The sequence below is a fragment of the Falco peregrinus genome, chromosome 3 (assembly GCF_023634155.1).
Source record: "Falco peregrinus isolate bFalPer1 chromosome 3, bFalPer1.pri, whole genome shotgun sequence".
Lineage (NCBI taxonomy): Eukaryota > Metazoa > Chordata > Aves > Falconiformes > Falconidae > Falco > Falco peregrinus.
This window is the reverse complement of record NC_073723.1, coordinates 117,307,927-117,329,910: the sequence shown is the minus strand read 5'-3', so window position 1 is coordinate 117,329,910 and position 21,984 is coordinate 117,307,927. Positions and strand designations below refer to the sequence as shown.

Genomic DNA, 21,984 nt, shown 5'->3' with positions numbered 1-21,984 from the left:
CCTGCACCGCTGCGTGGGTGTAACGCTGCCGATGGTAGCCGCATCTCAGTTGTCACGCTAGCTGATGGGTCACTTTTATTTAGAGGCACTGTCCCGGCTCTCTCTGTATCCTCGGGGTGAGGAGCAGGCGGTGTGTGCTGTCTGTGCAAGCTCATAGCTCGATGTGTGAGCTGGTTCCTCCCCATCGGTGCCCATCCTGGTCTCAGCTGATGGAGGCGTTGCGCAGAGCCCGCAGGATGCTCCTGTTTCTGCTTTGGAGCTGGCGCTTGCTAGGAGCGCGATGGGATGCGGAGAAACGCCTGCTCTTTATCCAGAGCAAATCCCATGTTAATCCATCGGGCTGTGCCGGTGGGGGGAGAGCCAGGGCAGCCAGGGTGTGCGGGGTCGGGGGCTGGGGGGCTCTGGACACATGGCCTGGCTTAGCCGGCGCGACAGAGAGCAGACAACAGGCAATGGGATCAGCCCTGGCATCTTCTGGTCTGAATGGGCCTGAAAAAATTCCAACCTCTAAACAAAACCCAAGCAGCAAAGCATCAGGTGCTGTTTGAAACCAGGGGCAGGGGAGGATTTGGGTTGCGGGTTAACCCCTGAGCCGCTGGTGGCAAGGCCAGGAGGTGACATCTGAGCGCGTGGAGGCAGGTGGTTGCTTTGGCTTTGCCTCATAGGGCACCCCACCGGTGTCCACCGTGTCCCCAGTGAAGCTGGAGTGCTGTTACTGGGTGTTCGTGAGGGGTGCATGAGCTGGGCTAGGGCTCACGGTCTTCTCTCCTGGAGGCCTGGGGGCTCCCATCCTCTCTGTCATGGTCTTGGGGTTGTCCTGGTCTGTCCTCCAGCGCTACCAGGACGCGGAGCAGCCAGCCTGGCTCCTGGGGTCTGTCTTGGTGAGCCCTGCAACACCAGGAGCCTGGTGGGCACCGTCTGGGGTGGGAGAGGCTCGGCCGGGCAGCTGGAGAGTGGCCACCATCTCAGGACTGGGGCAGCTGCCCTGAGCTCAGCTATATTACTCTTTCTTACCTAATAAGTTAAAGTTGTATTTCTTCCAATCATGCTCCCTGGGACAGGCACAGGTAGTTTATTTAATCATTTATTCTGTTCTTTTTTTTTTTTTTTTTTACCATTCAATTATCCTCCACTGTTGTCAGCACACTAACCAACCCCGAGAGTGCCAAGCATGAGGGAGGACATTTTTCTGGGGTCCTTTTGACATTTTTGCAGCCAGAACGGGCTGAGCTGCTACTAATCACACGAGCTGCCAGTGTCGTGATCTGCACATGTCTCCATCGGTGCCGGAGCCTGTTCCAGGGGAGCTTTGCCACCGGTCCCCTGGGTTGTCCTGTCACCCAACCTAGCAGGAACTTTGTGGGAATCAATTACGCAGCATCTTCCTCCAACCGGCAAATTTCTCCCCAAACCCAGAGACCTGTGCGATCACTCCACCTCTAGCCCCTTCTCCTGAGATGTTTTATCCACATAATTCATCGTATCTCCATTCCAGCCATTGGTTTAAACATGCCTTCATCCTTCGCTTTAGAAGAGGGAGCATGCTTCTGTGGTCTCTCCTCCAGACAGCTAAACATCTCCAGCTTCGGGCTGGAGCTTGTCCTGCTCTTGGCCCTTTACACCTCCTGGGACTTTTAATTTTGGTGTATGCTCTGTTCTCTTTTTTTCCCCTTTTGAAAGAAAATGTTTTCTTGTCCTAGTAGCAGAAGAGCCAGAGGCGTGCATGCGGCTTTGCCGGGCAGTGGGAGGAGCAGTGGAGAGGTCCCACCCTGACCTGAAGTCCAATCTCCCTTCCATCCCACCTCCTGACCCCTCTTCCCATCCCCTTAGGGCAGCAGGATGCTCCTGATGTGTTTGTTCAGCCCTTGAGATCCCAGCGTAGCTCTGGCAGGCCAGCACTGGGGTGGGGGGGTGCTGAGATGCCTGGGAGACACCTCCTGTCCCCTGCCTCCAGCAACCCGTCCTTCATCCTTCTTTCTGCCAGGACGAGAAGGAGCAGCTCATTCAGTCGAAGAGCTCCGTTGCCAGCCTGGTGGGACGGTCCAAAACCATCGTTCAGCTCCGGCCCAGGAACCCGGAGCACCTTGTGAAGAGCACGATCCCCATCAAGGCTGTTTGTGACTATCGGCAGATCGAGGTGAGGGCTGCAAGGGTGGCGGTGGGGCTTTGAAAGGGAGCACCCATGAGGGTCTGGGGTGAGCTCCACGGTGTCTGTCAATGGAAAGCAGGAACGGAGTGGGAAGGCAGAAGGAGGGAAATAGCACGGCTGGTTTCCCTGGAGCAAATCTCCATGTCTCAGGTTTATTCTGGGCAGGAGCTGAAGCCCCTTTCCCCAGGGAGGATGGGCTTCATCAGCCTCAGCCAAATAAGCACGTGGGTGGTAGCCAACTCCATTCCACTTCCTTGTCCCTTCCTCTCCAGACGTGAGCGTGCTGCACTGCTTGGCATTATCCCAGGCTTTTCCTTGATTAAAATATATATATTTATGGAAGCTGGCTGTCCCCCAGGAGGGAAGCTGGCAGCAGGGGCAGCTGTGTGTAGCCCTGCTGCTGGTTTCTGATGGGTGGTGGTGATGGTGCCGCTGCAGATCACCATCTGCAGGAACGATGAGTGCGTGCTGGAGGACAATTCCCAGAGGACCAAGTGGAAGGTGATCAGCCCCACGGGGAACGAGGCCATGGTGCCGTCTGTCTGCTTCCTGATCCCCCCGCCCAACAAGGAGGCCATCGAGATGGCCAACAGGTGACCTGCTGTGCGGGGGAGTCCCGGGGGTGCAATGGCAGGGAGATGGGGAGGGGGTTGGTGGCATGGGATGGGACAGATCTGGGGTGGGAATGGGAGAGGAGCTGGGGTGGAGGAGCAGGAGTGGGTGGCACGGCTGATTTGGGGTGAGGGAAGGGATCCCGCGTGGTTGTACAGCTGCAGACTCCGTTGCAGTAGCTGCTACAGTAGCTTGCAAAAGAGAAAATGATGATTTGGGAGGGAGGGAGGGAGGGATCCCTCCAGGGATCTCGGGCACTGAACAGCAGGATCATCCCTTGCTGCAGGCTGCCAGGCTGGGATCGCTGGCTTAATGGGCTGGCAGCGACGGCTGGTGGATTAACAGGGTCAGGGCTGAGCGTGCTGGGGAGATCCAGGGCTGACGGATCTGCTCCTTCCCCTTGCAGGGTAGAACAGTTGTACCAGAAAGTGATGGCTCTCTGGCACCAGCTCCACATGAACACAAAGAGCCTCATCTCCTGGAACTACCTGCGGAAGGACATAGCCGTGGTGCAAAGCTTCAGCATGGAGAAGGTACGGTAGGAACTTCTCTGCCTGGCTCCGGGGCTGCAGCGCTCCCTGTCCGGGCTGCGGTGTGTGGCTTGGGAGAAAGGGAAATGCAAGGCTGGGGGCGTCAAGGGTCTTCTCAGGTGGGAGAACCTGAGTGTGGGAGTGGTGTGTGAAATGATTGCAGCTTTTCCCAATCAAGAGCATCAGCAGTTTGCTGCTGAGCTGTGCGAAGAGCTTTTGGGCTTAGCAATTCGTTAGGGGGTGAGATAGGCTGGAGGGAGGCAGTGGGGTGGTAGGAGAACCTTCTCTTCTCCTCTGAAAAGAAAATCCTTGGCGAACAAAGGTGATGAAGCTGGGGAGGATGGCTTCAGGGCTTCAGGGGATGTGTAGGAAGTCCTTCCCTGTGGTTAGATGTGCTGCTTTTCCACTTGGCAGCTCCGCTCCTTAGCGCAAGGGGAGTGCCAGCAAGCCTTGAAGAGCCTCCAGGCGCACTACGAGGACTTCCTGCAGGACAGCCGGGACTCGGAGCTCTTCTCGGTGTCGGAGCGGCTGCGCCTGGAGGAGGAGGTGGAATCTTCCAAGGAACACATCCGCCAGCTGCTGGAGTCCATGGAGAACGGTGAGCTTCAAAGGGCTGATGGATTAACCAGGAGCTGTGGGGACTCATCAACAAAGGATTTATGGGATGGCTTCGTTATTTTTTTTTTTTTCTTTTCCTGAGCTGGCTAGTTGATGGTGTGAGCAGCTGCTGTCCTTATTTCTCCATCCATTCAAGTGTCCGGCCTTTGTCCAGTGATGTTCCTGCAGAGGGGGCTTGGCTTTGCAGCTTCAGCTCAGCTGCCGAGTCCTAATATTGTTGGAGATGGGTTTAGTCAAATTAGGATGCATTCTGACCAAAGAGTTCTTCCTGCATTTAATCTTTAAGAAAATATACGTGGCGGTGACACGTGTGACACGGCAGCACCGTGAATCCCGCTAAGACCAAGGACTCTGGCTTCATCACACCAGGTGCCCTGTGGCTGGACTCATTCTCAGCTACTTTTGGATGAGATGATTTGATTAACTTGTTTTCCATCTGAGCAGAGACCCCAGCGCCTCGGTGTCAGCCCAACGCCGTGCTCCAGGGCTCCTGGCAGGTCCTGTTTGGGGCAGATACTGGCTGAGGCTGTTCGAGCTGCTATTTTGGTTTGTCTGTGTCTTGCAGAAGACAAGGATGAGACCATTGCCAGGACATATCTCTCCGAGCTCAAGAATATCCGTCTGCGCCTGGAGGAGTGTGAGCAGAGGCTAGTGAGCCGAATCCAGTCCCCAAGCAGCGCCCGAGCAGATGGTGACACTATCCAGGAAAACACCCTCCGCATTGCAGAGCAGGAGGTCGGTCCTGCTGCTGTGAGATGTGGAGAGGTGGGAGGTGGTGGCTGCTGGTCTTTAGCATGTGCCAAAACCAGCTTTAGCTTCTCTGGGGTGAACGTGTGGGTGGTGGGTGCGTGGCTGTGCGGGGTTTGAGGGGATCTTGCTGCCCAGAAAGTAGCAGGAAACCTCTCCAGGTGGGCTCCCCGCTTCATTTCACGCCATCTCCTTTGCCTGCCTGGGCTCTCCTTTCACGTTCTCTCCCTTCCTCCTGTAGCGCATGCAGGAGGACCTGCAGCGGCTGCAATCGGACCTGCGGTTTGTTTCTGAGAGATGCTACAGCTTCCTCGACAAGGCGCCCGCGGGGTCCAGCACGCCCCACCTGCGTGCTGAGCTCGACTTGGTGGTGAACAAGATGGACCAGCTGCACGGGCTGTCTTCCGTCTACCTGGACAAGTGAGTCAGGGCGTGCCTCTGTTCCCAAATACCTTTTTGAATCTGCCCAGTTCTGCTAAAGACCTTTGTTTTAACACGCTTTGTGCTGGACCGTAGCTGAGCTCCATCCCTCGGCGGCATATGGTGCAAACAGCCTCACGATAATAGAGAATCTCTGCAGATCTTGTCATCGCGCTGCCTCTGTTTGATTTGCCAGGTTGAAGACGGTTGATGTTATTATTCGTAACACCCAAGGAGCAGAATCTTTGGTCAAAGGGTATGAGGTGAAGCTGAGCCAAGAGGAGGCAGTCCCCGCCGACCTGGCAGCTATTCAGTCTCACAGAGCGGCGCTGCAGGTTGGTGCTTTTCTCTTCCCAAGGTGGGCAGGCAGAAAGCGGCCAACGTTTTGGCGTTTGTCAGGCAGGGTCCTTCCCTTTCTCTGCTGCGTTTGTACCGTGTGCCATCTTTCTTGCCTCGATGTAGCTGCCGGGAGGATTGTGCTGTTTACCTTTGACAAAGCAATAAGGGATGACATAAGGGAGCTGCTGCGCCTTGTGCTCCCGCTCGTAGGGCGCACGCTGACACGTGTGAGCATCTCGGCAGCTACATGTCCTCTTGCTGTAGGGCAGGGGCTGAACCCATCTGGCTTGCTCCAAGCTGAGAACACGGTCCCCTCCATTTGCACCTCCTAGAATCAGCCAGTTCCTTGCTGGTTAAGGGGAGGGGGAAGAGAAACGCCTTCTCGGGCTCGCCGGCTCCGGGCGGGAGAGCATCTCTGGCTTAACATGCCTTTTGCTTTCCCTGATGCTGAGCTGGTGCTGTCTCTTGGTGGTTCTGCAGCAATGGCTTGGGGAAGTGAAGGACAAGAGCTCCGTCTTCTCCACGTTGGAGGAGGAGATGGCAAAGGCGAAAGCGGTGGGAGAGCAGCTGTACCGGCTGAGACAGGAGCGCAGCATCGACCTCGAGCGCTATCAGGAGAAGGGAAGCCAGCTGTGGGATCGCTGGCAGCGAGTCTGCGCCCACATTGAGACCCGGTGAGAAACCTCCTGCCTCCTTTCACAGATGTATTTTCATTGGGTCGGGCTTGTTAGCAGCGATGTTTTTCCAGATGGGATTCCCACTGGTGGCTGGGATATCCCTATAGCCTAGGGTGGCGTTTCGCCCTCCTCTTATTTGTCTTCGTCCTTCTCTCAGCCACGCGGAGCTGGAGAGCATCCAGGAGGTGCTGAGTGATTACCGGCAGTGCCACAGTGCCCTAATCCAGTGGATTGAGGAGATCACGGTCCAGCAGGAGCTGATGAAGCCCGGGCAGGCAGAGGACAGCCGGGTGCTGTCGGAGCAGCTGAGCCAGCAAACGGTGAGGCAGGGACCTCGTGATGTCACGGTAGCGCGGCTGCTGCAGTGACTGTGTCGCTTCTTTTCTTTTGCTAAAATCTTTTCATCTGTGAGCTTGAGAATATGAAACACAGAGGGGAAGAGGCCACGCGCCTGAGCTGGGTGTCTGGCAAATGGGAAAACTCTACTCAGCTTGAGGTGGAGATGATGCCTTGCATAAAAAATTGAAGAGTGTAAAGAACGGGGGCCAAAATTCAGCTCACCCATGACAGCTGTCCTGACAGCTGTTTTTGCTTTGAATTTTGTTGAAGGCTTTGGCTGCAGAAATCGAGAAAAATCAAGCCAAACTGGACCAGTGTCAGAAATTCTCCCAGCAATACTCGGCTGCTGTCAAGGTACGAGTCCCCTCCTGTGCCTGGATAGGGCTGACTGGGCAGGAACGGCTCCAGCACCGTTTGCATCTCTCCTGCTTCATGTCTCTCCATCCCTGGTTGTGTTTGCAGGACTACGAGTTGCAGCTCATGACGTACAGGGCATTCGTCGAGTCACAGCAGAAGTCCCCCATGAAACGCCGGCGCATGCTCTCGTCCTCGGATGCCATCACGCAGGAGGTAGGAGCACAGCCACCCGCCCAGCCTGGTCAGGGAGAAATCGCGCAGGGGGTTCTTCGACGCTGAGCAAACCGCCGAGCAGCCGCTGTGAAATGAGCTCCTTTCTGCTGAACTCTCTTGTATAAATAAAGTTTCCACCCTCGCTGTTTTTTCCAATAGCCAGAGAGGATGGCTTAGTGCTCTAAGCACCAGGTATGAAATACCTAGACTCCTGGGAACCCCTGGGTCAAATCCAGCGGGGTCGGCTCAGCCCTTCAGCCTTGCGAGGTAAATAACCAGAGCGCCATGCAGCGTTACTGTGTGTGGATCCTTGGGATGAGACCTTTAGGGACCCGAGGTCCTGTCTGCTCCGTGTGGATATTAAAGATCCCAGTAGCCCTCTTGTAAGAGTTGAGCATCCGCCCCAGTGTCCGTGACCGGAGTCTCCCCTTCACTCCAGTGTTGTGCAGCATGCCGTGTGTGGCCACAACCCTCCCCGTCAGACTTGCTGCATTGCATTGATGCCATACTGGGTCTGCGAGGTGCCTGGGGGGCTTCCCAAGCGAGAGGTGGTGCATCCGTGTCATGTACTGTGAAGTACGTCGCTCTGGATCCGCCGGTCGTGACTGATGCGTCCCGTTTCCCCTTCTCTCCCTTCGCAGTTCATGGATTTGCGGACTCGCTATACGGCTCTGGTGACTTTAACCACGCAGCACGTGAAGTACATCAGCGATGCTCTCCGGCGGCTGGAGGAGGAGGAGGTAAGGGTGTTGTAAAGAACCGAGCTGTATTAAAAACACGCAGGCTCATTTCCTAGCACCCCCAAGGATGCTGCTCCGTGTTGAGGTTGTATCTCGGGTGCTGCTCCCGAGAGCCTGGGAATCTGGGACCCCTGTGATGTGGTTATCTTCCTCCCTCCTCTGATTGCAGAAAGTAGTGGAGGAGGAGAAGCAGGAGCATGTGGACAAGGTGAAGGAGCTCCTGGGCTGGGCCCTGGGCTTGAAGCAGAGTGTGCAAGGCAGGACGGCTGCTGCTGGGAGCAGAGAGCTGGATGACATCGAGAAATCCATCTCGGAGCAGCAGGTAAACCAGGGGCAGCCATCAGCCAGCGCATTTAACTTCTGCCCTTTTGCCACAGCTGAATTAAGCTTCGTTTGTTCTTTTTTTTTTTTTCCCCTTTTTTTTTTTTTTTTTTGGCAGGCCCTGAATGAGGAGCTGGCTGCGAAGAAGGAGCAGGTCTCCGAGGCCATCAAAACTTCACAAATCTTCCTGGCAAAACACAGCCACAAGTGAGTGTGGCCCAGGGAGGGGGGGGACAGGCAGGGAGAGCGGTGGGAGGAGGTGAGATACCTTAGGGCTGGCATCCCTGGGATCCAGTGCCCAGCTCCCGTTAAGAGCAGTGCTATGCTGCACGTGACAGTTGTCGTCTTCCTTATCTGCATCGGTAGCTATGAAATATGCAGCCCCTTTGTGCTGTTGGGACAATATTAATCCCCTTTAGCAGTGACCCAGCCCTGTGTATTTGGGGGTTTGATCATTACAGTGCAAGCCAGCTGTGCCGGGCACGGTCGCCCTTGCTGGTTTAGATGACCTGGGCAAGGAGTGGGGCAGTGGGAGGAGAAGGCTCGTGGTGGGTTTGGTTTTTCCCTTCCCCAGAAGAGCATGGTAATTCTGGGGAGCTGGTTTGTGCAGTTTCCCTGAGAGATTTTCCCTTCCCCTTGCAGGCTTTCCCAGCCGGAGAAGGAACAGGTTTCGGCTCAGATCGGTGCTCTGAAGGAGACCTACCAGGCGCTCTGCAACGACTCCACAGAGCAGCTCCAGCAGCTCCAGAGCCAGCTGGCTCAGGAGACGGAGCACAAGGTACTGCTCCCGGCTCGGTCCCGTGGCTGCACAGACACAGGTCACTCCTCAGGGTGTGAAAAAGGTTTTGTTCAGTTGCGTGTCTCGTGGCCACCAGCCACTCGCAGCCTGTTGACTTCCTTACTTGCATGTGGTTGCCGTCCCTTCACTTCCATCCGTGCGTCACTCAGAGCATCCAGGCTGGGGGGGTCCCGGGGGGCCAAGCAGGAGCTGTTTACCTGCTGCCTGCCGGGCCACAGGGAGAGTTGTCCTTCGCATCTGTTGCAAATGTCTGTTTTCATCAGAGCTCTGCCCTGTGCGCAGGGGTTGGCTTGTTCACGCTTGGTGGGCAAGGATGTAGGTGGACCTCTGTCCTGGAAAGGGTCCCCTTGGCAAACCTGTGTTCTCTGAGGAACACCCCTCGGTGCTTTAAGCGCTGAGGGCTCCATCTCACAGCCTGCTGCCTGCAGGAGAAGGTGGAGTTCTGCGGGGGGGGGGGGGGGGGGGGAGCGTTTGCCCCCTGTGGGCTTGTACATCTCAGGGGTCTGGCGAGGGGTTTGTCTTGGCTGCGGCTGAGTGAAGTTGCTGTCCCCAGTGGAAGGCGACTTCATGGTCCAGACCCTCAGCTGACCCAGGAGACCGTCACGACCCATAGCTGGAGTCATTCCCTGCTCACATCCACCAGTGCTCCCAGCAGCCCCCATCTGTGTTTTGCTGGGTAGGGAGGGCTGAAGGCGCATCCTTATTGCCTCTGTTACCGGCTGTCTTTGGTCATTCACAGATATACATGTACGTGTTCTATAAGTGTATATACATGTGTCGATGGATATATTTGTGTGTTTGCTTGCTGGCTCCCTGTACTCTGAAGCAACAGCCCGCTCAGATCTGGACACATGACGCAAGTTTTGGCTGTTGGGTCTGTGAGTGAAGCCCTGGTCGAGCCGCTTGGGGAAAGAGGGCTGTAGGGCTGCTGGGTTGGTATCTGCCTGTCCAGCTTTCACCTAAAGATAGAGCCTTCCTCTCTCAGTTGGGCTTTATAGCCCGGTTCGGGCGCCTGCAGCGCTTTCTGCTGCAAGCCCTCCAGCCCTCATGCTGGCAGCAGAAAGCTGGCGGTGAGCAAACCGACCCGTTCGTCGCTGCTGAGCCATCAGGGCTTTGATGCTTCTACTGCTGCTGCCAGGAGAGCAGCTGAGAGCAGCCTGCCTGCGGAAAGGATGCTTTTTTCCTTTTCCCTTTTCCTCCCTCCTGGGCAGGAAAGTGACTTTATAGCCAAAGCCTTCTCCAGGGCTTGCCAGGCTGTTTTCGTATAGCATGAGTGCGCTCTGGGGCTGGGGCTACGACAGTTTTCACTCACAAACTCAACCAAGCCCAGGAAACAAACCCGAGAGATGGCAGTGGGGTAGATCCCTGTCTGCGAGTCGATCCCTGTGGCTCTTGTGCGGTGCAGTTGCTTCACTGTAGAGGGAGCATGAGGAACTCTTTAACATTTGCTTGCTGGAAACATCCAACTGTCAGAGAGAAGTTATAAAAGACAAAAATGCAAAGCAGAACGCGCTAAATTGAGCATGATGTGTCCCTGTACAGTTTGTGTTTCATGTCAACTGTTTTTAAGATTAACTGACATCCTTGCTTACAAGTTTTAACTAACCCTCCGGGATTTAAACAAACAAAACACACAAAGTGAAAGAGGACGACCTGTGTGGGGGGTTCTTTTTGCAAACAAAACAGTCGCATGCTGGACGCTAACACCAAGCTTTACACTGTGTGTGATACGGCTGAACTGCTCCATAAGGCTCTGTCTTTAACTGCTCAAGGCACACCCTGCAACTCGGGTAAGTAAAAGCCTTTTACCCCCCCTTCCCTCCCATCTACTTTTTTTACCTTTCTCTCTCTCTTTTTTTTTTTTTTTTTTTTTTTTCCCTCCTCCCTCCTCTTCTTCTGTCTTTCCATGGCTTGTTCATCTCCAGACGTGCATGGCAGGGTCTGGTGATGATGGTGGAGAGCTTAGGTTTCTCCAGCAGGGTCACCCTGCCCACACAGCAGGAGGCAGCAGGGGGGGATCTGTGGACCGGTGCGGTGCTGGCTGCGTCCTCTGCCGTGCCACAGCCGAGCTGTGCCGCCGGTGCTGGTAGACTCACCGACCAACAAAAAAATTGGAGGGTGTTGGGGATGCAAAAGGAATTCATTCCTCAGTCCCGATTCCCTCCTCCCTATGCTCACAAAAATCTTTTAGTGTTTTGGCCAACCTTCTATCCAACCAGTGGGGCTGGGAGAAACCCAAACGTCCAAAGAGCCATCGTGCTTTATCATCTTAATTATCACTCTCCTTGTGGGGATACCAGCAAGGAGAGAAAAGCCCCTCCAGGAACACCAAAGCAGAGGGGCTGATCCCAGTCTGTCACTGTGTCCATGCTGGGACCTCCAACTTCTTCCCTTTCTCCCCTCGCCCTGTCTGCCGAGCATGGCTGCTTCCAGGCGCCGGAGCTGGGCAGAGCGGGTGCGGGGGGTGCTGCCCTGCATGCGGTGCTGCTGCATGGCCCGTCTGTGTGGCTGGGGAGCTGCCCCATGGCACGGGGGGGCTCTGGTGGTCGCCAGCTGTCCTGGCACCTGAGATCTCCTTGGGAAGCGCGGGATTTAAAGCATGGCAGGAGGCAGCATGGAAGCTGCGCTGGGGGAGGTTCTTAGGTACCCTGAAGTGGACGGTTTAGGGGTTTTTCTCGTCTGTGAGTACACAGTGGGATTTGTGTGGTCTTAACTTTTTACAGCTGGAGTTGGTGAATGGCTTTAGTGTGCTTCTTGGTCTCCTTCCCTCTGTTTCTCCGTGGAGAGTTAGGAGCACTTCTGGGTTTTGCCGCTTGCTGCTTTGCTGCGTTACTGGTGGTGGATGTTGGAAGCATCTCAGTGCTGCCCCGGGTGATGGACTAGATGAGCATTAAAACTTGCTGGCGATGTACAAGCTAGCAAATGCACCCATCTGCGTGCTGTGATGCCTTTGGAGTTGCACTTCAAACACTTTGGGACTCACTTTCTAGCCTGTTTAGGTTTTTAAACTTTTTTTTTGGGGGGTGTGTGGAAACTGAGGCCTCCCTGGAATTCATGCAATCTGAGTGCTGGAAAAGCTCGATTTTGATTTAATTCTTCTCCTTCTCTTTCTGTTCTAGGGCAACGAAGCAGTGGCAGGAGTGATCGATCTTGGCACGGTAGAAATATTCCCTGTCTTTGGTGCCATGCAGAGAGGTCTTATAGATCAGGACACGGGCCTCATCCTCTTGGAGGCCCAGGTTATCACATCTGACTTAGTTGTTCCAGAGACCAACGAGAAAGTCTCCTTGGAGAAAGGTCTGACAAGAAACATCATCGATCTCAGGACATTCCAGGTGCTGCAGGAATTGAGGGATGCTCTCCGACGGGTGGAAGAAGTCAGACGTGAAGGGAGGCAGCTCCTGCCTGTTGTTGCTGCGATAGAGGAGGGGAGGATCAGTGAGAGCATTGGGCTGAAGATCCTTGAAGCTGAGCTCGTCACAGGGGGCTTTAAAGCCCATCAGGGCAGAGTCAGCATGGAGACAGCGGTGCAAGAAAGGCTCCTTACCCCCCAGCTTTATTCCAGACTTCTCTCTCACCTGGAGGGTAGCAAGGATTTGATTGACCCCAACACTGCTGAGAAAATCAGCCTGTCCGAGCTCGTGCACCGATGCATCGTCCACCAGGAGACGGGGCTGAGGCTGCTGCCAGTCAAGCAGCTGGCAGGTGGGATGGTGAGCTTGAAATCAGGCAGGAAAGTCAGCATCTTCCATGCGGTCCAAGAAGGTCTGCTAGACAGGCAGATCACGGTCAGGTTGCTGGAAGCCCACCTCTTAGCTGGTGGCATTGTTGACCCCAGGACAGGGCACAGGCTGACTGTGGATGAGGCCATGAGACATAATTTAATTGACCAGGATCTGGCCTGTGCACTTCTTGTCCGGCAGCTTCAGACTGGTGGCATCATCGATACCGTCACGGGAGAGAGACTGACAATTGATGAAGCTGTAAGGAAAGAGTTGGTCACACCAAGGACTGCATTGGTGGTCCTGGAATCCCTGTGGTCCTTCATGGGACTCCTGTGGCCGGAGACAGGGGAGATCATCCCGGTTGCAGATGCTTTAGAGCAAGGAATCCTGTCTACAGAGCTGGTTTACAAGATTTTCAGCAAGAGGCAACTCATTAAGGCTGTGTTTATACCAGAAACCACTGAGGTGTTGTCCTGGAAGAAAGCAGTGGAACATGGCATCTTGGAGAGGGATGTGGCAAAGAAGCTGAAATCGACAGTGGTACCCGATGTCCTGGCCGGTGTGCAGGTTGCTGGCTCTCCGGGCAGAAGCTTCCAGAGCGCCTCTGGAAGGAGCCCCACAGGTCACAAAGAGCGGAGTGACCCTCTGCTAAGGAGTGACGACGAAAAGCTGATGTTCCACTTGATGACCCATAGCTACATCAACATCCACGATGGCCAGAAGCTGCTTTTAGTGGATGGAGAGTTGAACAATCTCACTAAAGCCCTCATCCAAGGCCAAGAAAATGGATCCTTGGCACGCATGACGGAAGGCAGGGAAGGCTTTGAGGAGGCAAAGGCAAATGCAGCTCCTGGAAGTGAGCCTTGCAATGGTTTGGCTTTGCAACAGCTTGAGTTTCCATTTGCTCCTCCAAAAGAACAAAGTGAGAAGCTCCTACCACCCGGAACTGCTTTGGAGAACGGGGAGGTGATGGGACCCGAAAGCCTCCTGTTGGAGGATGCAGAAGACGTCCTGCTTGTGGAGGAGCCAGAGCAGATTTACACCGAACAGGCCACCGTCAAGAGTGAAACTGATACTGAATTTGGAAGAGAACAAGTAACTTCTACAAGCAAGGACAAATGTCAGGTAAAATTATTGATGCCAGGACGTCCTGGTGACCTTGGCAGTGGATTTGGAGAAATGGAGAAAATGATGATTGAGGAGTCCAAGCCTACTGCAGTAGACGGAGTGGAAAGTATGGAAAAGCAGAAGGCATCGGAAGGTGGGGCAGTTGTGAAAACTGAAATGACCGTATTGATGGATGTTTCAGAAAGTAGAGATAGGCTGGGAGTCGGGATGGAGAGCTCTCGGGGTGCGGAGGAGCCTCAGCGAGAGGCAGAAGATGTTAGAGAGGTTGATTTGCTAAAGGAGGCAACAGTTGAGAATGGCATGCTGAGAGGAGAGGAGATTGTGCCCCCTAAAACCGGAGAGGCAGAGCAAGGAGAGAGGCAAAGCGAAAACATGGGAAGTGTATTGGAAGGGGAAGAAGGAGAGGGGGAAGGAGTATTAAGCGGTGAGGGTGTTGATGAAATATCCCTGTCAGCCCCTGCAGAGCAGGAGGCAGAGGACACTTTGGAAACGCTCTTGGTGCAGCTGCGAAGTGGTGGCATAATCCACGAGCAGACAGGCAAGACTCTTCTTCTAAACGAAGCGGTAGCCTGTGGGGTGGTGCCCAGCCACACAGCGGTGAAACTCATGGAGAAAATGAAGATGTTCAGTGGCTTCTTTGACTCTCATACATGTGAGTCATTAACCACTGAGGATGTCATTGGAGAAGGTCTGATGGATGAGCAGCTTCTCCAGAAGGTACTTGCGTCTGACAGAGCGATAAGTGGTGTTCTTGACCCAGGCAATAACTTTGTCTACTCTATCAAGGATGCTGCTGCCGTCGGCCTTCTGGACAAGGAAACGGCAATGAGGATCTTGGAAGGGCAAGTGGTTACTGGAGGGATCGTTGACTTGAAACGTGGCAAAAAAATATCGGTCACTTTGGCTTCAAATCTGGGCCTCATAGAGCCAGCAAGTCAGAAAGAGCTGGTCAAGTTGGAGAAGGCTTCCAAAGGGAAAGGCACTGATGAGGTGACCAGACAAAAGCTCATTAGCTTACAGGCTGAGACCAGCGGGATCGTGGATCCTAAAACCAAACAGCCTTTAACTGTTGCACAGTCTGTTGAAAAAGGGCTCCTGAAAAAGGAAAAAGCTTTTGAGCTCTTGACCAAGCAGATCGCAGATGGAGGAATCATCCATCACGTGTCTGGAATGAGGCTCTCGGTGAACGATGCGATGAAACATGGTTTGATCAATCAAGATTTATGCAACGAACTCACAAAAGCTGAAAGCGTGTGCCTGCAGGACTGGGTTCATCCCGTGACAAAGGAGAAACTGCCCTTGCCCCAGGCGGTATCGTTAGGGCTCGTTAGTCTGGACTTCCAGAGAAAAGTGCAAGAAATCCAGGCTGGGAGCGGGAGCATTATTGATCCTGCTTCTGGTCAGCGAGTGGCACTCTGCTGGGCGGTAAAGGAGGGCTTGCTGCCCGAGCAGCTTATGGAGCAAGTCCTGTCATCCTCAGAAATGAGAGAAGGAATTGTAGATCCCGAGACCTGCCTGATCGTTCCCTACTCCGAGTTCGTAAAGAAATGTAAAATCGACGTTGAGTCCGGCCAGAGGTACCTGGAGGTCCATCCCTTCAGAGCCGTCAGGGACGAGGTGACGGGGAAGAAGCTCCCGTGCGCCCAGGCGGTGCGGCTGGGGAAGGTGGACCCCCTGCCCACCTTGCGGCTGCTGCAGGCTCAGGCAGACAGCGGGGGGGTGGTGGAGGGAACCGTCAGCAAGAGGCTCTCCCTGCGGGCCGCTGTGGAGCGGGGGCTGCTGGATGAGGGGATGGCCAAACTCATCGCTGCCAACCAGCTGAGGGCCGGGGGGATCGTGGATGCTAGCGGTGGGAAAAGACTGACTTTAAAAGAAGCTGTAGAAAAAGAACTGATCAGCCAAAAATTAGCTGCCAGTCTTCAGGATGTGCAAATATCCCAAGACAAAGATGGTTTCGAGGTCTGCAAAGTAGAAACCCCCCACCTTTTGCAGGAAAAAATAGAAAACATATCTCCAGAAGAGGAAGATGATATCCTCCTTACCAGTGCTGCCACTGACGGTGCTGAGCACGAAGCTGGATCTGATGCCATGAGCTACGACACGGCTGGAGGTGCAGCTGCTGCAGCTGAGAGATCCCCAGTGATGCCAGCAGGAGGAAAATCAAAACCTCCAGCAACTCCAGAGGATGATGGTGTAATGCATCATCCCCCAGCACAGGTTGAGCTGACTCCAGAACACCCCTCAGCATCAGGTACAGCATCTGTGCCCGCAGAGGCGGCGGTGGCAAGGGCTACGGAGAAGGGGGTTGCAGAAGGCAGCTCCCAGGTGAGAGCAGCTTGGGGGAAGGGATCGAGGAGAGAAGACGTTGATCAAGGGATGGAGGAAGTAGAGGGATGGGGTTTGGACACGGAGGTGCTTCACAGTAAAATTATTGATGGCATCTTGGAGGATGGTGAGGGGAGGAGGAGGAGAGATTTTGTAGGTGCGGTGGGGGTTGTGGCAGGTGAAGAAGGTGCGGTGGTGGCTCCCGAGCAGGCAGAGCGAGCGGGCAGCCTGGGCTGGGGCACACCGGCAGCCCCGAGGGAATCTGTTACGGTGGGACGAGGGAGGGGACAGAGGGGTCCTCCAGAGCCTGGAGAACCCCCTGAGGCTGGCGTCCCTGCGAAGCCTGCAGGAGACGAGCTCGCAGGCAAAAGAGCCGTTGAACACACTGAAGGAGAAACCCCAGGACTGGGTGCAGAAGGTCCAGCTGATGGGGACAGAAGGAGTGAAACAGAGCTAAAACCTCCCCGAAAACAGAAAAGCAAGAAGAAAGCAAAGCAGACTGGTGTCCTGGGAGACAGCACTCAGCCGGAGAAATGTGCAGAAAAACAGTCCCTTCCTTCCCTGACTTCCAAAGAAACTCCAGGGAAGGAGGAGGAGGAGGAGGAGGGTTTCATCTCAAGTCTGCCAGAACCAAAGCCCCAAACCACCCCCAGGATTCCTGCTGGCTTGGCAAGGGATGCAGCGAAGCACAGGGGGAGCAGCGGGGATGAAAAAGGAAAGAAAACCATTTCTAAGAAAGGCAAAGAAAACCTCAGAGGGGGTCAGGTGTTCCCTGTCCCCCCGGGACAAGGGGAAGCTCGAGGGGTGCCGAAAGGTGGGATCCCAACCGGTCACGATTCTGTAGCATTGAGCCTGGAGGAGTGGGTGACCCGGGAAGACACCAAGGTGGAAACCACCAGTGATGTGCCCGGTGCGGCCCGTGCAGCAGACAAATTGCCTGATGAATTAATTATCAGGGAGGAACCCAGAGAAGTTCAGGAAGCCTCTGCGGTCCTTGAGCTTGGAGAAGAGAAACGGCAAGAGCAAACAGCGGAGATCAGCACAGGCCAAGGAGAAGCGCCTGTTCCCCCAAAATCCCAAGGAGAAGCGCCCCAGGAGAGGACCAGGCAGCTGGCTCCTGGCGATCGGGGCTTGCTCTTACCCGTGATAGTGGAGGGGGAGCTGCTGGAAACCTCGAGGGAATCTACGAGACCAGCCCAGGTAAACTGATGCTTTTTGCTATTTTGGTATTTTTGCATGAGCTAGTTTGTGTGTGTCTGATGTTAAACCTGTCCGGGGTCCTCAGCGCCAAGGACAGTCAGGACACGAGGAGTGGATGTTTGAACTTGATGTTGCAGCATCAGCTGCAATGGATTTGGCAAAGGAGCCGGTGATGTATGAGTGAAAACACTCAAGGCTTAGTTGTGGCTTCTTTTTGCTAGAGCATTACTTATAAATGACTAATAAGTAGGATTCTTTTTTTGGCGCTTTTACTGTAACACCAGAGATCTCTTGCCATTTATAAGCTGATGTTGGAAAAAGAGCCGTGTGTTTTATTTTTCCTGTAGTAAATCTTGTAGATAACGCTAGCGAGTGGAAAGTCCATGAAATGGAATGGTATTAACAGATTTCTTCTTTGGAAAAAAGAATAATGTATAATCCCTTGGGGCTTTTTTTTACTGTCTATATTTGAGGTTTTGTTTTACTGATTTGATTCTGTAGATCATGTTCAGCAAGAAGATGTGTCTGGAGCACGATGAGAAGCTGGTATCGTATCTCTCCATGCTGCGAGATATCGAGATGAGAATCAAACGGGTGCAGCCGGCGGAGCAGAATTTGGCCACCCTGCATGACCTGCTGCAGCAGGTGGAGGTGAGCGAGGCTGGGCCAGCCGGGGAGGTTATTAGTCTCAGGTTTAATAATCATTTATATCCAAAACGTGAAGCCCATCCCTCCCCACTCTGGCACTGCCCCTGGCTCACCTCCTGCTCCCTGACTGGACAATAACCTTGTTACCGAAATCTCAGAATGAAGAACTTATCGACACCAATGTGATGCAGATAAGCAGGCGCTGCTTTATTGACGGCTGGGTGCGTGAGCGAGTCCTCTCACGATCAGCGCACACCAAGCTTCACAATCAGACACCTCATATAGAACTTATTCATGCATATTCATTAAGTATTCATGCATAATCATAGTGTTTCCCGAAAATCATTAACATACTCTCCTCCCATATCCGATTCTGCGCAGTAAAGGTTAGAAAGGTCCAGAAATGGGTCTGGGGTACCATTTGGGTAGGTGGTACATGAGTCGGTGGTCGCGATCTCCCCCTGCCAGAATTGCCTTTTACTAAAGTTCACGGTTTCTTGGCAGGTAACTACAAGTTGTTCCAGTCGACTCTCCCCAGTTCCTGTTAATTCTATATTCTGACATTTCAATACACTTTCTACGTACAGAAGACTAGTCAAATACAAAGGAATCTGTAAAATCCCAAATTTGTTACCTAAGTTTTAAACAATGATTCTAGTCCATTCTTCTGGCCTTGGTACAGAGCTGTACAAAGGATTTCATAGCAGCTTTTGCTGTGCAACTACAAGTTTCATTAAAATATATTTCTTATTCCAAATGATTTTATAAAATCAAATAAAGTCAATTAATTCTAACTTATTAGCAGATCTGTAACAACCTGAGCTTGGCTGAAATGAATTTTGCAGCCTGGAGAAAGACAAGCGAGTGCTGGCAGGGGCTGGAGGGTGGATGGATCTTTCTAGCAGAGAGACACAATGTTCGGATTTGGGTCTCCAAAACCTTTCCTCGGTTTTGGCAGTGGGAGGATGAAGTCACTCTATCTTAGACATAACGATGCTGTCTTGCCTCAGGCCCTGGGCGCTGAGCTGCAGGAGCTGAGCTTTCCAGTGAATCAGGAGTTGGATGCTGTGAAGTGGATCGTGGCTAACCCCCCTGAAGAAGTCCCTGAGCAATTACTGAAGGCCTTGGAGAAGGATGCCAAGAACCTCCAGAAGTCTCTGAGCTCTGCGAGTGATGTCCTGGACTCCCAGCTGCAAAACCTTCGTGGAGCAGCAGAAACCGAAAAGGTAGAGCTGGCAACTGCCCCCCACCCCCACCCCGAGCATTCCAACGCTACTTCCCTGCAGCTTTCTGCTCCTTCTTTAACTGATGCATTTCTGTTTTGAAGGCTAAAATCCTGGCCCATCACGAGACTTTGCAGGGCAAACTCCAGGAGCTGCTGAGCTGGGTCTCTGGCACCGCAGAGTCGTTGGATGGCAGCGATTACCACCATGCGACGGATGCCAGCAGCTTGAGTCGCTGCCTGCAACACTACAAGGTAACCATGGCAATGCCCCTAATCCTTCTGGCTGATGAAGTTGCTATCCTCTGCGTGGAGGAGAAGCTTTTAATCCTGCTTCCCTCCTGGAGCCTACCAAGGCTTTGCCCTTACCCCTTGTGGCAGGAGGAGCAACGATATTGTATTGGCTCCGAAGTCATTTGTTCCCACAACGCGCGAGCGATCTGCTTTGGCTCTTTGGGGAACATGCTGGGATGCAGGTGTGTGGTGGGGGCTGAGCAACCAGGGGGGATTCCCGTCAGGCTGTTGAGGAGAGAGCTGCTTCCTCCGTGGGGGCTCTGAGAGCCCCCTCCATACCCGCCCTGGTCTCCACTGACTCTACTAGGAGCCCGGGCTCCCCTCCCCGTTTAGTCATCTTCTAATGATGGCTTTCAAGATTTGGTCAGTTGAGCATCTCCTGCTTGCTGGGACCACCTCGGCATTGAAATCAGGACATCAAAGACTTTGGGAGCCGGTGGTGACACATGGTGGCACTGTGGACTGGACGGGGCTACTGGCAGCTCTGGGTCTGGGTGGTCACCCCTACACGCAGGGTCCACGTAACCTCTTGGCGAGGTGCTGGAGGTGCAGAGGAGCGTTGGGAAATTGCTGCGGTGGGGTGCCGTCACCTCAATGCTGAGGGTGCTTTTGGGAGCGTTTGGGCTTTCTGGAATGTATTGTTCTGGTGACAAAGCACCTTGTTGGGGCTCACGCTGCTGCCTGGTGTCCCATCTGAAGCTGGCAGTGGCTGCAGGGTCATTTTGCCTGACAGGTCTTTTCTCTCCCGTTCAGGAGCTGAGAGAGCCCCTCGCTGACACCAAGTCGCAGCTCGACGCCACTGCCTTCGACATCCAGTTCCTTATCTCAGAGCACGCCCAGGACTTAACCCCTCAGCAGAGCAGGCAGCTGCTGAGGCTGCTCAATGAGCTGCAGAAGGCTTTCCGGGACCTGTCGGAGCGCGTGACGGCTCGGCTGGAGGTCCTGCAGGTCTGTCTCCAGCAAGTGGAGCAGACGGATCAGGTGAAGGTTGTGAGACATCTGCTTCCTCGCTGCAGTTTGCTCGCTGAAGCGCTTCCCGGCCACAAGAGCGCACGCTGAGACACCTCGTATTTGGGATTTCGTGTGCATGCCACTCACGGTTTATGACTTCTCATTGCACATCATCAGCTTCTTCTAAAGTCTTTCTTCTTCCTACCACGTAACTCCTAGGTGGAAAGTTGCTTTCCTCCCAAAAGACGGAGCCCTGCCGAGGTCTGGGTAGCACAGCCGGGCACTCCTCTGCTAGACATCGAGTTGCTTTGGGCTAGGGTGGAAAAAAGGCTGGTTCTCCCTACCCCCCACCAGAAAATCCCTGTGCAAAGGGCCCAACGCAGGCACCTGGCAGTTTTAATGTCTTATTTCCACCGCACAAGTCAGGTTTTGCTGTCCCAGAGAAACAGCTGATGGGGTATCGAGGCAGCAGGCAGCTGCAAAAGCAAGCCCTCAGGTCTTGCTGCAGCACCCGTCACTGCATGGATCCTCCTAGTCAAGACAGGATTAATGTGTTTTTTATTAACAATTGCTCTCTGTAACCCTTGCCTGTCCTCTCTGGAGTGTGTGTGTATATTAACCAGTTTGCTTTGCTTTTTCAGATTGAGTGTGCGCCCATCCTAACCCAGGAAGAACTCGCTTTGCAGCTGAAGAGCTCTTAAGAAGGCTCTTTCAATTTGCTTCTGTTGTTTATCTTATGACTGGGAGAAACAAGCACAGTGTTTTACACCACTTTGTACATCACCTGGCTGAAATGCCCAGTGAAACTCAAAAACCTTGATCTCCCCTGGGAAAGGGGAACAGGAACGTTGCAGGGACTCTCAGGTCACATCATGCTCAATTGCTCAAACAGGCGCTTCTGTGTTTTGTGCTCTGGCAGCAGAACGAAGGACCTGGATCAGCTACAGAAACGTTTTCTCTCTCCCCGGCTCCCTCTCCAACCCCAGGAGCAAAAAACCAGCCTGCTTAGGTTGTGTGGGGCTCCACACTGGTGCTGCCTGGCCTCAGGTTGTTGTCACCTCCCATGAGCCGAGTTTCTGCCCCGGTTTTAATGTTTGTAAGGTTGAATGGAAAAGGCACAGGAGCTTCTGGTTGAGCTGCCCTGGGAGAGGAGTGTGTGACCTGGAGCATAGCTCCACGTCGGGGCTCCATGGGCTTCTCAAAGAGCAGAATGAGAGAAACCTGCTCAAATGGTGACAAACGTGGAGCAGGCAGCGCCGGCTCGGCAGGGACTGGGCGCCTCAGCCCCGTTCCCGCAGCGTGTGAGCCGGAGAGGGAGCACGTGGAGAGCTGCAAAAGCCGTTTTCTGTGCTGCATCCTCATCTTCAGGAGATGCTCTAGCTGTAACCTCTCACCTTGCCTTTCAGCGATGTGCTGCGTGACCGCAGGTGCAGCACCGGTCCTAACTGTCCCCTCTCCTCTCCCCTCTGCCCGCAGACGCTGCAGGAGCAGCAGGCAGCCCGGGCGCAGAGCCTGGCCGAGCTGAGCCACTGGCTGTGCCAGGCAGAGGACACCCTGGCAGAGCAGCAGAGAGCAGCCAGCGAAGGGGACCTGTCTGCCTTGCAGCAGAGGCAAAGCGATGTTAAGGTCA

At 54.0% G+C, this 21,984-nt stretch overlaps 1 protein-coding gene across 10 annotated transcripts in view; it reads left to right on the top strand.

Moving 5' to 3' along the window:
* Positions 1-21,984, top strand: part of MACF1 (microtubule actin crosslinking factor 1) — a 146,020-nt gene that overhangs the window by 56,053 nt on the left and 67,983 nt on the right. For 6 of the 10 annotated variants that reach the window (XM_055800179.1, XM_055800176.1, XM_055800177.1 and 3 more), the window contains exons 21-41: positions 1,985-2,137; positions 2,588-2,742; positions 3,168-3,294; positions 3,706-3,889; positions 4,475-4,644; positions 4,898-5,076; positions 5,273-5,411; positions 5,896-6,089; positions 6,250-6,412; positions 6,702-6,785; positions 6,894-7,001; positions 7,643-7,741; positions 7,911-8,063; positions 8,181-8,269; positions 8,705-8,840; positions 11,981-17,239; positions 17,741-17,890; positions 18,898-19,113; positions 19,215-19,364; positions 20,157-20,390; positions 21,831-21,980. In XM_055800179.1, coding sequence (XP_055656154.1) covers positions 1,985-2,137; positions 2,588-2,742; positions 3,168-3,294; positions 3,706-3,889; positions 4,475-4,644; positions 4,898-5,076; positions 5,273-5,411; positions 5,896-6,089; positions 6,250-6,412; positions 6,702-6,785; positions 6,894-7,001; positions 7,643-7,741; positions 7,911-8,063; positions 8,181-8,269; positions 8,705-8,840; positions 11,981-17,239; positions 17,741-17,890; positions 18,898-19,113; positions 19,215-19,364; positions 20,157-20,390; positions 21,831-21,980 — 8,292 coding nt within the window. Of the gene's footprint in view, positions 1-1,984; positions 2,138-2,587; positions 2,743-3,167; positions 3,295-3,705; positions 3,890-4,474; positions 4,645-4,897; positions 5,077-5,272; positions 5,412-5,895; positions 6,090-6,249; positions 6,413-6,701; positions 6,786-6,893; positions 7,002-7,154; positions 7,269-7,642; positions 7,742-7,910; positions 8,064-8,180; positions 8,270-8,704; positions 8,841-11,980; positions 17,240-17,740; positions 17,891-18,897; positions 19,114-19,214; positions 19,365-20,156; positions 20,391-21,830; positions 21,981-21,984 lie in introns of those variants that run through there. The other 4 variants (XM_055800175.1, XM_055800174.1, XM_055800173.1 and 1 more) reach the window with 2 other exon arrangements.